Genomic DNA, 18,609 nt, shown 5'->3' with positions numbered 1-18,609 from the left:
CAACAATGTAAGGTAATTGAACTGCAGACAGAGATTGACGATTGAGTCGAGCACGTGAGTCGTTAGTTGTGAATTATAGCGTTTGTTATAGCGTGACTGTGGAAATTAAGTGTATTGCGAAGTTGTATTCAGAAAAAATAAACCAGTTTTATTTAAGAAAGGACTTGTATCGCTAAAGTTTCTTCGGAAAGAATTTTTACGGAAAACTAACTAACGACCAGAGATGTAACAATATTGATATTTTGTTCTATGTTTTTGTTATCTTGTCTTCGAGTTAAAGTTATGGTGCAAGGAATCTTTGGTTGGAAATAACAGTTAAATAATTATTTTAATTGTTACCTCAAGTGGGATGTTAGTGAATAAGGACTGAGTACCAAAGTTGGCCGTGACCACTTGGTTTGCATTGGAAAACTTAGATATTTTTTTAGCAAAGGAAAAAGTATTCGACAGTTTCACGCCAAACTGCTTCAAACGTAACCTTGTTCTAAATCTTCTAAACAAAACGTATTGTTACGATAGCGTGACCCTGTTAACACGTCATGAGATTCTCAAAGGATCTTGACTTTTCCTGGCAACTCTAGTCTGTTCTAATGTAATTCATAATGTAATACAAAGAAATGGCCACCTTATAATTTTTTACACCTTATCACACGAACATTGTTAATTAACAAATAAAATAGAACCTACTAAGAAGCCACACACTGTCTCGAAGTATCCACTAGTTGTTATCACTTCTTTCATAGACAAACAAAGTTTTAAACTCAAATATCAAATTCAAAAAATAATCAAGACATATTACCGACAAATAAAGCTTCGTTTAGTATGTCAGTATTTAGAATTAAAAAGTTGTTAAAAACCAAAGGCACTCTGCCCATCCCTATGCGCTCATGGGTTATATACAAATGCACAAATACGCGCACACGAGCACATGGGAATTTACGCTAAAAGCAGGTATAAGCTAACTAATCCAACTGAGTTTTGTATCTGAGAATAACAACCACCCTATACTTTAAAACCTTTAAATTCTCGTCTCCGGGACCACAGATTACGAATTCTTTATTAAAGAAAGCCTTTCCATTTTCATTGATCACCTGACACTGAATGATAAAATCACCTCTTCCCTTTTTTGTAATTAATGTGATCAGATCCAGATTTCCAATGTTTTTATTTGATGATTATCATCATTATTAGTGTTATTTTAAAAATGCAGTGTTTATACTTGTATTTAAAATGTTTTCTTTTAACAATATTATTACACATCTGGTCGCACGTTTATCGTACGTTCTATTATATTGTCACCGTATAAATTCTTTCTTTCTAAACTTTTTATTGCTTAAATAATTACTCGTTTAACAGATAATGTTGTTTTTTGTAGTTAGAATATTGGTAACTAACTTTTTGAGGTTTCAATGCTGATGATGGAATTTGGAGCAATTCCGAAACGTTCATAATTAGAGGCGTTTTTTTGGTATTACCGTGTTTTTAATAATTATTTGTGTTTTTTTTATGAGATTTTCAAATCCAGTGATGTAAGCGCATGTGCACAAATGTCTTATGAGGCGTGGAGTTAGTGTTGTTAACTTCGGAGTTACATTAAATAACAATTTCTAGATTTAATTTTTAGTGAAAATTTATTGCAAAGTCTTTGAAGTTAGATTGAGGCTATCAAAATACCATTCACTTCTCAAGAGAAAATCTTGTAAAGGGGTAATTATATATATATATATATTAACTAATGACACAGTTGAAAGCGTAAAACTTAAAAAGTCTAGCACTCCTTCACTTCAAATTAAAACTAAAAGGCTTTAGTCACTTAAGCCTAGGTTAGACCTATCAGTGATGCAACTTGCATTTATTGCTCATTAAAAATTTGTAGATTGGGATCTTTTTTTTAACATATAAGATTTGAGGTACAACAGTTTAGCTTGTTTTCTATGTTTATAAATTTGTGCATAACATTACTGACAATGACAGTAAAGGCTATTAATATCAGTATTACTATTACACTATACTATTACTATAGTATTAGTCATACACTTATGTCATGATGATACAACTACGTACGAGTCATGCGACTGTTAAACTTGTAAAGTTGTATTTACAGGTGTATAAGTAACTGACTATAAACACTAAGTTCTAAAATTTAGGTAAGTAATTTTTATATCATTGATGACCTTTGTACTAAAAATAGGTATATATATATAAATTATAATGTAATCTTCTCATTTTGTGATACTGATAGTATATTACTGAGACCTGATATTGGACAAAACACCTCGTTAGCACTGGATTATAATTTATATAGAAGGTACATTATGGTTGCCATATTGTTATACATTCTTTACTTTCACTTGCAGGTTCTTAGTATTATCACATCATGAAAGCATATGTCATGTCTATAGTCACTACCTTCCATATTTGGACATGACAGTTGTGCAACTATTAGTACTTAACAGTTAGAGCTATATATGTGACAGGAATACATTGTGTGTATATATATATGCTTTGATTGCTTTGTGTTCATACATATTCACATTTCACACTACATAATAGATCTTGGTGTTGTAATATTCCAAGACAATAGTTTTAAACTCCCAGAGCTTGCATTTGGAATCTTTTTTTTTTATGAGATGAAATTGAACTTTTTTCTTACATGATTTGCATAGTTTTCTATGTTTGCTTGGTTGCACAAAGAACCTGGATCAGTAGAGATAGGTGTACTTTATTTTATACATATTTATGTTATGTCACATTTGGTCATATTATGTTAGATTAGGTTATAGTAGATGAAGTTTGATTAGTGTGTAGTTTTACCTAGTTGCAACTGATTATGTTCCACAATGGTCATGTATATAGTAGAGCTGGTAGTTGGAGTAATCGAAAATACAAATTTGTTGAAACATTTCAGGTTTATTTTAAGCTCATATGGAAGTTTAATATATATGATTAAATAAATAAATAATTTGTAGGAAAAGAACTATATACAAAAACTATTCTACCCTGCTAAAATATCTAAGCTGTTGCTAATTAAAATAAGCCTAATTAATTAAGAAAATAGACCATCAAGAGAACCTGAAAATTGTCAAAAGTATCTTCTTTGAAAAAAATTATCATTTGCCTAATTTGTGATGTATCAAATTTTAATCAAATAGATATAAAATAAGCCTAATTAATTAAGAAAATAGACCATCAAAAGAACCTGAAAACCGTCAAAAGTACCTTCTTTTAGAAAATTATAATTTGCTAAATTTGTGATATATCAAATTTTATCCCAGTAGATAACATACAGACAGGAAGGGATAACTTGGGTCTGTCCCTGCACATCCAGCACCAAGAAAAAGAAAACCAAAAATTAAAATTATCCTTTACTTTTCAGTAAATCAAAAATTCCCTTGTTGAACCTTTGTAAGTTGTTGGCTTCTACTGTTGTGAACAGCTGCTCATTATATAATCTAATTACCCTATTTACAAAATATAATGTTTTCTTAACCAGCGACTAGCTTATCTTTTTCAAATCTTAAGCTTGTTTCCTCTTGTTATCTTCAGAACTTAGCTCAAAGAGATCAGAGGCTTTTATCATATGGATATCCTAGATAATTGTGATAAACTCCAAATTGCCCTCCCCCCTTTTTTTTAAGAGAAGAGTTAGTTACCTTAACCTATCCCCTTAATCCCTTTTGCGTAAGACAGTAATTTTTAATCAATTTATGTCACACCACATCAGAATTGGGATAAGGAAATTTTAAGTCATTATCTAGACCTCACTTGGAAAATTTGGTCTCCTGAACTCAGAAAAAATACTACCTTACTGTTAAGGGTTTGGTTCAGAGATGGCAGTGTGCCTCAGATAACTCGTGCACCCCTACATGTTTCAAAAAATACTTGCCTCAGTTAATACAGATAAACCATTTCTTGTCATATTTGTGTAGAAGTATAATAAAATAAATTTTGCTTCACTAATATATAAGTATAGGCTATCAAAAATAAAATAAAAAAACATGCCTTTTTGAGTTCATTTTCAAAAAAATTTCACCAACTTTATCTAGTTCACACCATAACAGTTGTTGCAGTTTGCTAATGTAAATGTCTCAGACACTACAATGTCTTTCATATCCCAGCTGGTCTGAAAAGTCATGGTATTGGGCAGTAGGCCTCGTCAGTACTGGATATAATAGATAGTGTGGTTAAGTTATTTTTATACAAACTTCTTTATTCTTAAAATTTATTTATTTTTGCTAATGTACTCTTCTGTTGGTGCATTGGTTACTTGACCTGCTCTGGGATCAGAAGACTAGCTTTCTAGTTTGCCATTCCTTCTGAATAATGAGCAGGTTAATTCAAGAAAAATAATAATTGGTAGAATATATTGTTAAACTGTTAAAATAAATGTAGTGTTAAAAAATCTTTACACTAATTCTGATGTGTGTGGTGACATAAATAGAATTGATCAAAATTACATTTCACCAACATATCAGTAATGTTTTTATTTTTCAGGAATTTATTGTGGAGTTTATTAATATGTGAACATTGGAAACCTCTTTGCAAACTTCTTGTTTTTTGTTTTTTTTCTGTACATTAGTTGTAAAAGTTCAATGGCTTAAAACAATGCTTTTTAAGTAAAATCTATAAAAATAATAGGTTTTTCTTCATAATTATATGTATATATAATCATAAACTTCTAAGCTCTTTCAAGAGTACGACCTCAGATGAGAGACAGTTTATGGAGTTTATTGTAAGTTATCCATTTACAGTAATGACCCATAAGTAACAATACTTTAAATATATTGTCTTTAAAAGCAATAAAAAGATCAACAAAATTTATGTAGTTTTAGGTCAAGATGAGCTTTTTTTCAAGAATATTTGGAGGCGGCAAATCAGACCAGAAAACTCCAACTCCTGCTGAAGCAGTACAGAAATTAAGAGAAGTTGAAGAGATGCTAATAAAAAAACAGGATTATTTGGAGAAGAAAGTGGAACAAGAACTTAATATAGCAAAAAAAAATGGAACAAAAAATAAGAGAGGTAAATATGATGGTGTAGCATGTAATAGGGTTTAATTCCCTTTTCTCAGTTCTTAACCACTTTATATTTTGATTATTTCATCTATGACTAGCCTAGATTTAATACATTTACTTCAAAAAAGAAATTGGTATTAACTATTAAAACTAAGTTTAGAAGTGTTTTTAAGACAATGTTTGTACATATTTGTATAACTATTGTGTTGTTTATTTATAGAAACAAAGTATTTTATTCTGTTAGCTTCTAAAGGTTAGGGTAATTTGTTTATAATGGCTCCAGTGTAATTTCTTAAAATAAAAACACTTGCCAGGTACAACCTTCTGGTAGGTATTTGTTTCTCACCAAATCAGAAATTTTCAAGAATATTTTTCGTGGTTATGAAAGCAAGTTTAACTTCATTTTTATTCAACAATGATTTTACATTTATCTTTGTTTTCTATAACTTGTCTTTGATAAGTTTACAGTAAAATTTTATTACTGTCTTATAGTAAGTTTCAAACTTGATAAAAAGTACAGGAAGTGACTTGCTAATTTGGCATCACATCTGATAGCTTTTTTCATGAAGTAAAACTGTAAATTTATTATGTTTTTTCAAGAGTGAACTTTAATTGTTAGAAGTATGAATATGCCTAATAGTTAGGTTTAATGTATTTGATCAGCTATTTTAACATGATTTGTTATTGTTGAACTTTAAATATTATTGTGGCTCAGTTGCAAACAAACAATGTTTTATTTAATAATATATCTTCAAATGATCATAATTAAATAGTTAGGCCAGGTCAAGATGATAATAAAAATAACTTTTCTAGAACTATAAGTTATCTAGATTTCATTGTGTACATATCATACCATGTATGATTATGGCTTCCAAAATAGTGAATGTAATGTAAAAAAAAATGTTTCCGTACATACTATAGTTTCAGCAACAGATTCATTTAATGGAAATCAAAGTTTAATTATGAATAATAGTATGAATAATAAGTGGTATTAAAATACAGAGTAAAAGGATGAAATTAATTTTAAAAGAAAAGGAATAGGATAGTGCAACAGCTGTAACAATATTTTTTGCATGCAAAATTATACAAGTTATTCAAAACAGACTTATTTACAGCAAAGTTGTGTTATTATTTAAAGTTGGGACTTAACTTATAATAGTTACTTTCTTTAATTAAAAGTTTAATATTTGATAGTAGTCTAAACCTCACTGCTCAATGTTTACTTTTTTATTCAAATCTGTTTCCAAATATAAGAATTTAAATATTAAGAAATTAAGTGTTTTTTTTCATGAAAACCAATGCTACAATTTATATGATTTAAACCTGATAGAGTTTTAAATTATTAACTAGTAACCAAGTAATATGTTGGTAAAAAACTACCAGTTATTTTTATGAAAACAGTAGACTTACAGTTGCAAAACAAACTCAATACAATTTGAAATGATAGTTTTTTCTGGTGAGCTACATATGTTATTATCATCTTTGAATGAGATCTATTTGGAATCTATATTTATAGCACTGAAGAATATTTAATATCAATGTTCAGGTGTTTCACATATACATGCAAACAATTCATAACACAAGCTTACTGCTTTTAAAATCAGTGAATAATATATTTGAAGCTCTATGAATTGAATTATAATGAAATTAGCAAACTCACACATAAATCAACTTTTTGTTGTCTAAAATGTTGTAAATAAATGAATAATTGATGTAATTAATTGTAGAAAATGTGACAAAGTATTAATTTTATGGTTCGGGGGCATCTTCAATTTGACAGCTATCAAATTCAAGCTGAAAGGTCATGGCGTTATGTATAGTCATATTTAAATGATGAATAGTGTTTATTCCTGCAAAATTATCAGATTCCATTCATTTTGTTCAAACAAATAGAAGTTAAATATTTGAATTCAACTCCCAAAAGACATATAGATAATGAAAAAGCTATTGAAGCCACTGGTTTATAATTGGAGCATTACACCTGTGATTTCAGGTTCATTAATATCAATAAGAAAAATTTCAAATTACCTGAAAAATGTAGATTTAGAAAATGTCTTGCAGAGAATGATTTCTACCTGAGAAAGAAAGGAAAAACACACACACACACACACACACAACAAAAACAATCTTTATTCACAATTACTGTGTTGCCAGATATATATATTACTTACTGGACTTGCATCTCATCGTTTTCTGTTGTGACTGATTGGTTGATGTGGTCAAAAGGAGCCTCTCTTTAAAATATCTGCAGATTCTAATACACTACTATAAATTCAGACAAAATGTTAGAAGAAATATGCCAGAACCTACTGTTGCACAGATCATGGATCATTCTAAACATCATTTATAGGGATGAAAACCCCCTAATTCATATCAATTTGTACGAGTATCTGAAACACCCACTGAGATGGTCTTGCCCCTTGCCAGTGGTTTCAGACAGAAGACCAAAGGGATACAAATTTCTAGCCATTGGCATATACAGCTTTACCTCAGTGAAAATATTAGTGTGTGTTTATGACCTTTCAACATCCATTTAAAAAGAATGTGATTAACTACATGTAGAAGTTGCATGGAAATGCAGAAAAATGTTACTTGAATGTTGCTAAATAAAGGTAGGTTATATACAAGTTGTAGAGGGGTGAAATTCATCATACACACACATACACTCACCTGTTCAATAGCTAACTTTCTTAATATTTTTGTTTATACAGTGGTTAACTAGCAATGAATCCAGAAATTTACTACATTCCTGGCTGCAAGAAACGTGTCTCCTAAACAAACACATGGTTACAGCCACAAGTATACTTTACATCATGTGTAAATTATTTAGTATTAATTAGTATTGAGAAATATTTTCACACATGTACTAGTTTTGATACACATAAACTAATATTAAATTATTTTTCTAAAAATGTTCCTAATAGAATGTTGAAATTTCTAAAGACATGTTTGTACATTGTTGATCATTATTTAATTAATAAGGAGGAGTGTTTGGTGTTGACACGTCAAATGATAGCAGGAGTAAAATAATATAAACAAGTTAGCTTTATGAATAAAAATTATATATATCTCTCAACTTTAATAAGCACACATGTTTTAACCAATATAGACATAGGTCTGGTTTTCAGCAACTGAACCACTGGAAGCAAAAATCACATAAAAGAATGGACAAGCATCAACATTCTATTTTAGTCAATCTGTAGATTTGTAATATGAAAATATTCGATAATAGTCTTACTTATTCATCAGTGAAATATGATGTTATAATATTTTCATGAAAGTAAATATGTTATGAGCATTATGTAAATGTATAATGTCTAACTTTAAAAATTGTTTTAATATTGTAATGGTTTGTAAGTTGGTATTTCAAGGCACAGCCTGGTAATATGAGCTCACCTATCTAAGGTGGTGTGTAAATATTTAAGACTTGTATACATGAAAAACAAGTTTGTCTTGTGGGACCTCTAACACATTTAATATTGACTTCAAGTGGCTTGAGAGGATTTGCATTTTAATTTCTAAAAATGGAAAAGCATATTGTTCACAATAGTATTACACTTATGGAAGACACTGATACTTGTAAAACAAATTGTAATTTTTTTTCTTATTTGGGTTCTGTCATGTAAACCTGAGTCATTATACATTGCATAAAGCACATTGAAACTTAACCTTGCTCTGATTTATATTGATTAAAAGGCCCAACAGTAAGGAAAATAAATCTCATACAAAAATGAAAAATTACTGATACATGTGATGGTTTTCCAGGTTTAATCTGATAGTTTTCATTAAGCCCAGTTAACTTGATTTTATTGAAAATTATTTTGTACGATATATATATATATATATATATGCAGTTAACACATACTTCAATGTGTTTTTGAACCCAAAAAAATCCTTCTTGATTGATGGAGTTAACAAAGAGTATTGTGGAAGTCTTAAAATATCTTACTTGAAATAATAACAATGTTGGAATTGTTAAAAATGGATACTATATGTAAAGTTTCAAGCTGATGTTCACAATAAATTGTTAAGACATATTTGTAATGCAGATTCTGAAAGAAAAGTACAAAATTTTATTAAGTTTAAGAATTAAAATTGCTATTTATAGTTTAGCATTTTTTTTTATCTTTTCCTTGAATAGATAATATTACTACAGGATATTTTATGGTGAAAATATTACACCTTATTTCAAAAACTCAATTTTTTTATATGGAGAAGTTCCTTTCAACATTTATGAATATTGCTGGAAACAATGTATAAATAATAAACTATTTTGTAACAAGCTATAATATCTTTAACCACAGGTTTTGGTTTTACATTGAAAATTTAAAAAAATGTGCAAGCTTGATATGCTTCTGCATGTAAATATTTGCATATTTAAATCAGGTTGTAAATTTTGAGATCTTAAGATCTACTGGTATCAAGTAAGTGAATGTCAGATTGTTATGAAATATGTCTCGTTAGTTTTCTTTTTATATTATCATTATGAACTGTATGTTTAAAACGACTTTAGAAGCTGTTTTAGAAAATATTAGAAAAAATACAACAGCTCATTATAGAGTATATCATCCAGAAAGGGTATTTAGAAAATGTACAAATAGTAAACCATGAAAATCAAGAAGTATAAGAAAATTATATTGTTAATTTGGCTGAAAGAGAAGCTATTAATAAAGTAATACTTTATTTATTTGTAAACAGTGATAACTAAAAGTTGGTCAGAATTAATTTGAAATAATTACAGAACTTTTGAAGAGCACAATACAAAGAAATTAGATGCAATATGAGTTTGAGCTTTCAGCAATATTCATAACTGTCAGAAGGAACTTTTGTATTAATCAGATAAATATTTCTACATTAAAACATCCAAGTAATGTTTAGAAGTTAATGTATTGATCGAGAGAAGTTTGTTGTTCAAACTTTTAAAAATAAGACAAAATATAAAGTGTGTACGATTGTCAACTATGGGGGTTTTTGCGGCTGCAATAATGCGAGCGATTTTGAGTGAGTGTTTTTTTGTTTAATGAACAGTACTTGTGTAACTTAAGAAACTAACAGGCCTGAAAGTTTGTATTGTATAGACCATAGAAAAAGAAGTTTCAATTTCTAGTTAGCTTTAAAATAATATATAAAAAGTGCTTTAAATGAATTAGTGCATCTATCTCGGGTGTTTTGTGTATCTTTCTGAACGTAAGAAGCACTGTTACATGTTTTTATATTCGTACACAACTTCCCAAATAAGTGATGAATATTTCAGTGGGGTTTAAGCTGTGTATGTAAGAATACATATTTTCACATGTAGTTGCTCTTCAAGCTCTGAAAAGGAAGAAAAGGTTTGAGAAACAGTTACAGCAGATTGATGGAACTCTGACTACAATAGAGTTCCAAAGAGAAGCCCTTGAAAATGCAAGCACTAATACTGAAGTTTTAAAAATAATGGGACATGCAGCAAAAGCTCTGAAAGGTGCTCATGAAGATATGTAAGTTAAATAATCATAATTTTCTCTAAATATTAAGTTTTTTTTTTTTTTCCAATCAGTCAAAACAGTCTTTGTCTATCAATGAATATTGGATTGTAATTATTTAGATTAATTTATGTGTATTATAAATATTTTGTCTTTACAAGTTTTAAGTCAATAATTATTTGGTGTAATTTATAGTCTCATTTTCATATAGTATTCAGTTTTGTTTGTCTGTTCTTTTGAAAAAAATAGAAAATGTTTGTGTAAAAACTTTTTCTTTAGAAGTTTATTTTGATCGTTTTGATTTGTACCAGTTTAGGAAATGTAGGTGAACATGCATATGTATATATACATACACACATACATTGATAATTTAAATGTATTAATGTTGACTGATTTACACAGAAACTGATTGTGAACAGAATTAAAAAGGTTCTTAAAACATATACAGTAATGAGCAGATCCCTGTTTAGTATAGTCAATGACTGTAGCTTTTGAATTATATGTGTACATTAATTTAAGTATATTATGGCTTCATTTATTGCTATATCAATGTTTATTTACATGTGTTGGGACTTTAAAGATATATAATTTCTTTGTTCACTTTTTTTGAAACTATTTTCAAACTCATTCTTATGTATGTTTAACTGGACTTATGTGTAGTTAAACAGATGTCATTCAGTTGTATTGAGTGTATAACTGTGAGGGTTACATTCATGTAAAAGATATACAGATTTTGGTTTTTGTAATGATGTATACACTATAATTATGAAGTTACTTAATTAAAAATAGATGTTTGCTTTTTTGTAATTATGTATACACTAAGTATGAAACTTTTGTCCTATGAACATTACTTTTATGCAACTGTAGGCTTATTTGTAAGACAGTCTACTTATAACATACACATTAATCTTTGGCTTATTCTTCTGTATTTTGAAGTACATTGTTTTGCTACTTAGGGATGTAGACAAAGTTCATGACCTTATGGATGAAGTTCAGGAACAACAAGAAATTGCAAATGAGATATCTGAAGCTATTTCTAATCCTGTAGGATTTGGCCATGATATTGATGAGGTACATTAATTATTCCAAGAGTGACACATCTCAGAAATGTCAAGCATATGTACAAAAAATCTGAATTATATAATTAATTAATTAATTGAAAAGTTCAGGTATTTTTTTTAATAATTAAAATATTCTGTGTGTTATAGTTTTATGTCATGAATATTTAATGTAGGAAGCATAGTGTTTTTAAACTATATATGTTTGGTATGTAGAACACCATATTAATTTTGTATTCTGAAACTATTTAATTTATGAAGAATATGGGCTGTATTGAATATTTTTGGAACACTTTTTTTGTAGCATTTAATTATTATGCATCCCAATCTCCTAATTGAAAGAAAATCTTTCTTAAAACTTTTTCAAGGATGAATTGTCTAAAGAATTAGAAGAACTGGAACAAGAAGAATTAGATAAACAGTTGTTAGATGTAGGACCTGAAACTGAGAACCTACCTAGCCCGCCACAAACTGAACCTAGTACATCAAGTAAGGAATACCTGTTATAATCATGTTACTGTATGTCACTTGTGTTTCATGCAAGATTTATTTTCTAATAAATGTTCAGTTAGTAGCACCAGAATAATAAACAACACAGACTCTTTAAAACTGTGTAAAACAAAATTTAGTTTTTTTGATTAGTGAATTGTGTAGTGGTATACTGTTATTCCAGTTTCCAGTACCTTAGATAACATCATCAGATTTACTGCTGTTCCAAGCTGCTTTTACAGTGATTTATCATTTATAATACTGTAAGTAGCATATCAGAAAAATTGATTAATGTATCATGCTTCTTTTCCTAAGCTATTATTTGTAGTAGTACAGCTTAGGATACCAACAGACCTAGTTTCTGTGTCAAACTGCACGTTCAACCTTCTCTCATTTGTAGTGCTGAAGAGAGCATATCATCAAACTTAACTTTTGTATCATGTAGTGCTGAAGAGAGCATATCATCAAACTTAACTTTTGTATGATGTAGTGCTGAAGAGAGCATATCATCAAACTTAACTTTTGTATCATGTAGTGCTGAAGAGAGCATATCATCAAACTTAACTTTTGTATGATGTAGTGCTGAAGAGAGCATATCATCAAACTTAACTTTTGTATGATGTAGTGCTGAAGAGAGCATATTATCAAACGTAACTTTTGTATCATGTAGTGCAGAAGAGAATATATCATCAAACTTAATTTTTGTATCATGTAGTGCAGAAGAGAATATATCATCAAACTTAATTTTTGTATTGTGTTGCTTGGTCCATTGATATCAAAAAGAGATTGTCACATTTTTAATAATGCCACTGTGTTTTAGAATATTTTTTTTCTACAGTATCTGCAACAACAAGGCACAAATGTTTGGTTGGAACATTGTAGAGACAAGTCTGTTGGATTATATATATATATATATATATTAAAGATTTCCTATATTTTTTTGCCAGAGGTGAAATTGAAAAGAGAATCTGTGACTTAGAGACTTAATGCATTTCTTGATTGCTGTATCCTCTGCTGTGGACTGCAGTTTTGCCTATTCAAGGCTCATCAGCACAGCTTTGGTCAGAAAATCAAGAATATACCATTTTGCTTTCCATGTGAAAACTTTTGCTTCATTTGTATGTCCACTTATGGCTTCACAACTCGCATGTCTGACTGCATGTTTTTAATAAATCAAGAAAGTACTATTTAAGAGTTTCTTTGGTTGTATTGCCAATTCTCTGCCGATTTGTAGTCTCTAGTTTCTGAAATCTTAGGACTATTTCTCAAAACTTTTTTTTCCTCTCTCTCTTGATAGACCAAGAAATGATGGGCATTTGTTCCTTAGTTGCTGTATCTGTTGTTCCATTTCATACAGCTATAAAGAATGGAGCTTCATTGACATCTGCTCTAATGTATACCTCATAATTATACTATTGGTTTTTATTGTTTAATTTTAGATCCTGTAGCTGATGTATGGTGCATTGTTTTAACACTAAAGCTTAAATGTTGTAGACATCTTTATTCAAATAGATACTGATAAAAAAAAAGTATATAATGTTGTGTCCTTATTGCTGTCTTTACGGGTTAATGTTTCTTTGACTGTCTCGATTTTCATGGTTTATTTTACCAGCAATATGCATCCAAGAAGGAAGATTAAATCTATGAAAATTGTAGTTTTTATATAAAAAACGAAATTAGGCTTAGGAAAAACTTTTTTTTGGAATGCAATAAAACAAATTATACAACAGGTGCTTTGAAATGACACACACTCATGTGTTTTAAAGTAAGAGTGAAGTGAGTAACTGAATTAAGTAACTCAAAGTGGACTTGCATATGATAACCATAAAGGGTAAGGAAAATTATGTGCAGAAATTTGTAAAATACTGAAATTTGATATCTCTAAAATCATCAATTTTTTTATTTTGGTTCTGAAGCTAAATTAAATTTCAGGCAGCTTTATGGTTACAAAAAGTCTAATTCACAATATTTTAGTTTTTATTATATTTTCACTAATGATGCTCAAAACAATATTTTATTGTTATTGAACTTATAGGGAAAGCCAAAATTCAAGAAGATGAAGATGAAGATATAAAAGAACTTGCAGCCTGGGCATCTTGAATTGTTTTACAACATATACAGAAATAGGTCAACTAAACCAGTCTCAAGTAGGTGATAAAAAAAATTCTTTATATTTTAAACATTAAATTCTTCTTGTAATTTTAGGTATGAATTTAAAGGTTGATTAAGTATTTCAGTAGCTTCTTTGCCACATAGATATTTATCGGAAAGTGTGTCTATTTAATTACCTTTGTTTATAGGCTTAACCTTAAGTGCACAGGGTTAGGCCATTGGACCAAGACCATACTGGAGATTTAATGTTTACTATAAATTTTGTAATTCCAGATTTACTTGATATATCTTCATGAAATTTGGTAAGCTTTTTGTAAACATTACAAGTATGTTGTACACAAAAATCAGAAGTTTTAGTAAAGTATTTCTGCTAAAGATTTGTCTCAGAATTTACTTTAGTCAGCCTGACTCAGACTGTGATTTTCATATTAAGAATGAAAACTTTTTTTTTCATTTTAAAGTTTTCATATTTTATTTATGTAATCTCAAGAATATTCTGAATGAATATCAAAAGTTTATTTTTTCCAGTTAAACTATATTTTATCTGTTATTTTTTTCTTTACCCTAACACTGTATGTGCTTGGTCCATTTGACTGGCCTTATAAGAACCACCAACAAATATGAAATAAATCTAAGTTAACCTCTTTTTTTTTTCTTACTGGAATAACTGCATATTGTAACAAAAAATTAAAATTATTTATTCTAAACAGCCTCAAACTTTTAACGGTTTTATTTAATTTTATTGATCTCTTGTGTCAAACTATTACAGGTAGCAATAAATCACCCAGAAGGAGTGTGTATTGTTTAGGTTAAGCAAAATTTCAGGTTACATTACACAGCATCTAACTACATCTGTTCCTCAACAAGGTTAGTATTTATATTTGATGTATCTAATTGATGGACATTCTGAAACTACCATATAAGTGAAGAAAAAAAATCTTAAACAGAGAATTCAGAGCAGAGTAACATCATAAGACACATAGAAATGAAGATTGAGAATTTATTTCAATATTCCCTTTTTAGCTTAACTCTCTCAACATGGGCTCGGTCAATTTGACTGACCACATGACCTCTTTGCACTCGATTGTACCAAAGAATATAGACTAATAACAGGCAAAAAGTAGACAAATTCCCCTAACTCTCAAAATGTTCCTGGCTTTCTAACTGTGCGACAAGAGCCGTTGCAAATTCATCCAAGCTAGTCGTTAACTTTTCCATGGGAACGAATCTTGTACTGTGAGTGAAATTGACTTCTAACTGTTCAGAATATAACATTATACAATACTTCATTTAGTAAATGAAAACCTTGACTTTCTATTGGTTATAGGTAATATATAATGAAACGTAAAAGAGAACTATCAATAATTGTGAAAGAGAGGATGTGACAGGAGAGGTCTGATTTTCTATTTGATAGCTTTTTAACCAAACAAAATTGAAGGCTATAAAAATTATGGTTTGTTTGAGCAATAACAATTTTTATAGAGAGTATTTTACGTTTATTTTTGTACTTTTTCAAGGGGTGGTGGATAAAATAAAGATGATTACATGCTTAGAAAAAAATGTCACATGGATCACACTAGTGGAAATTCAGGATTTTGTTAAATATTGCCTTGTAGAAGTAAGAACTTAAAACTTGTATACTATTGAAATATGGATTATTAGTTAAGATTTTATGCTATTCTAATTGGTATAACATAATCAAAGAGTAGTTTAATGTAATCTTGAATGCAAGACACTAAAACCTTGTGTCATGCACAGTAAAGGGTACCCGGGGTGATAGGGTTAAGACATCAAAACTTGTATTATATTAACATTTGAATTATACACTGTTATGATACTGCCTTTATTGGCATACATTGGAAATAAAATGTTCCATTAAATTTTGAATATAACTCTGTAAAAGTCATGACATGCACACTTTGACATTTTTAAACATGTTTATTTGACGGTTGTGTATATTTTTATAGTTTTGAAAAAGAAAAAAACGATTTTACTTTTCTTGCAAACATACAGTTGTATAAACAGAAAGTACACTACATTTCAATATAGAGCTTATTAAACTCATTTCTGCTACCTAGATGAGCAATTAGTGTTAATCTAAAATTTTCCTTACTCCCTCATTAACAGGCATGATTACTAACTTAAAGTTGAAAAGTGTAAATTAAACATTAGCAAATGAACCTTAATATATTATGAATCACTATCAAACAATCTAACTATCATATCAATCCAAATAAGTGTGAAATACTTGGTTGAAAACTCGCACATAAAAAATGCTGTAGTTCCTTTCAAAAGACCTTGTTCCAGTCTTATATAAATTTGTTGGTGGATAAGATATAGAATTTTAGGAAACTTACCTTAGGATAAAGCTGAGGTATAAAACAAGTCATTTCAGTATGACTACTGAATCACATGCATCATGGCACAAATGTCATTAAATTACCTGTTATTGACTTGGTTTTAAATTATCCACTATAAAGGAGAGAGGGTGGTGTGTTTTTTTTAACAAGGATACAAGAGCTATGATTTGTTTATTCAGCTAATAATTCACTCATTTCTAACAGTGTTTAATTTTTGATGTTAAAATTACTATTACATGAACATGTATATATAATTTTTTCTGTTGTTTATCTAATTTCTTGTCAAGTTTATCTATTAATATACTTTTTGATTTCTTGAGGATATATTGCAAGAGTCTTATTTTTTTAATTTTATAAATGTGTCTTAAAATTTTTCTTATTTCTGGAGTGTAGAGAGGTCTGCTTCTTTAATGTCAGGCTGAAAAACAAATGTACAGTCATCAAATTTATAGAGATTCCAAAACACTTACAACCATACACATTAAGCATTCATAAAGATTATCCAGTAACCTAATCCATCTTAAGCTTAATTACATATTCTAAAAATTAGAGCAAGTTATTCCTCAAGAACGTAAAACAAAATTAATGATAGTTCTACCATGTTTAATTAGTCAATTTCAAGCTTCCCCCCTCCTTATCTCACCCTCCTGGTGACTTACTGGTAAGGCTTAGGACTTGTAACACTAAAAATCTAATTGAAACTTGGCAGAGTATAGATTGTCTATTATGAAGCATTTCGTTTAATGACAAAGTTCATTTCAAATCTAATAAAGTGAATGAGCATGCTTATTGGATGCATTTGCAACATACAAATACAAAAAATAATGAGAAATTATTTCAATTACAACAAAGCAAAATAATGCCTTAAGATTACAACAGAAATTGCATGTTATACATAATTTCATAAAACATTATTTTAGTAGATTGTTTTCAACAGAAAGATCACTTGTATGGCTAAATGTACCTATGAAATTATTTGTGTTTTCTATTTTTCAGAGTTCAGATGTGAAACATTGCTACAAAATTGGATATATCATTGATGTTGATTCCGCTGAAGCTTGTTTGTACTATTTTTTATATGTATTTGGACTCTACTCCAATTAAAAAAAAGTTCATTGAAACTTGTCAATACTTTCAATGTCAGTTCAACAAGAAATTGTTCACCTATAGAGAAACAGAAGAGTAAAATATATATATATATGTGTAATTGGTTGGACTCTGTCAATTCTGCTCCAGTAAAAAAAAAGTTCATTGAAACTTGTCATTACATCCAATGTCAGTTCAATAAGAAATTGTTTACCTATAGAAAAACAAGAAAAGTTATATATATATATATATATATATAATTAGGTTGTGCCATTTAAAAAAAATTCTTTTTATCTCATTTAATATTTTACATTGTGTAACTATGTTTTTTAAAGAAGAAAAACTTTAAAAAATGAGCATATTATTATATTTTTTACACTTCTTTAAAATGAAAAATTCTATTGGATTTTAAGTAAACACCAAAACTATTCTGCCTGATAGTCAGGTGTAGTATCATATAAAAAATTTAGTTAATTTAAATATTAAACTCTTGATAAAAGTTAAAATATTTTGTTGCATTAAAAAGTATTGGCAAAACCTTTTTCTTCACTAAAATAATGAAAAAAAGTGCTATGATTAGACTTTATGAGAAATATTTTGATTTTTACTATTCATTTATATAGGTGATTAAATAATGTCTTTAGAAATAATTTCCTTAAGCATCATAGAACATTTTACTGAAACTAATATTTATAAGAGTGAATTTTTTCATGGAAAAAATGCTAATTGAATTTTGTTTTGTAAATAAAAATGTAGATAAGAAACTATGTTTGAATTATGTTATTGTTACCTAAATTGCAGGAAACTACAGTATTTTACACCTTAATGAAACTCAGTGTATTAAATGTAATATTTAAAAAGTCTGAGAGTAAAACTTTAAAATATTTGCCAAAAATGTGAAATAATTTCTACTTATTGAGCACTAATCTTCCCTGCCTTCCTAATAATAGAAGACTGAAAATATGTGTGAAAAACATTGTATAAAATACTCTAACTAGACATAGAAATTGTGTACTGAAATATCATT

General features: G+C 28.8%; 1 protein-coding gene across 1 annotated transcript; it reads left to right on the top strand.

Moving 5' to 3' along the window:
* Nucleotides 1-1,532: 1,532 nt before the first annotated feature.
* LOC106459569 (charged multivesicular body protein 4c-like) lies at nucleotides 1,533-17,617 on the top strand. Its single transcript, XM_013919199.2, has 7 exons — nucleotides 1,533-1,707; nucleotides 4,827-5,022; nucleotides 10,315-10,492; nucleotides 11,434-11,548; nucleotides 11,904-12,024; nucleotides 14,060-14,171; nucleotides 17,493-17,617. The coding sequence occupies exons 2-6, from the start codon at nucleotides 4,839-4,841 to the stop codon at nucleotides 14,122-14,124; spliced, it is 663 nt and encodes a 220-aa protein (XP_013774653.1). The 5' UTR covers nucleotides 1,533-1,707; nucleotides 4,827-4,838; the 3' UTR covers nucleotides 14,125-14,171; nucleotides 17,493-17,617.
* Nucleotides 17,618-18,609: the final 992 nt, after the last annotated feature.

The sequence above is a fragment of the Limulus polyphemus genome, unplaced genomic scaffold (genome assembly GCF_000517525.1).
Source record: "Limulus polyphemus unplaced genomic scaffold, Limulus_polyphemus-2.1.2 Scaffold28, whole genome shotgun sequence".
Lineage (NCBI taxonomy): Eukaryota > Metazoa > Arthropoda > Merostomata > Xiphosura > Limulidae > Limulus > Limulus polyphemus.
Note: the sequence above shows the minus strand (reverse complement) of the source record. Positions and strands in the feature narration are given on the sequence as shown.

Bases quoted from the DNA above. Each gene is read 5' to 3' on its own strand.
- LOC106459569 (XM_013919199.2), top strand. From the start codon at position 4,839: ATGAGCTTTTTTTCAAGAATATTTGGAGGCGGCAAATCAGACCAGAAA. The intron at 10,493-11,433 runs GTAAGTTAAATA...TTTGCTACTTAG, and splicing joins AAAGGTGCTCATGAAGATAT to GGATGTAGACAAAGTTCATG. The intron at 11,549-11,903 runs GTACATTAATTA...AACTTTTTCAAG, and splicing joins TTGGCCATGATATTGATGAG to GATGAATTGTCTAAAGAATT.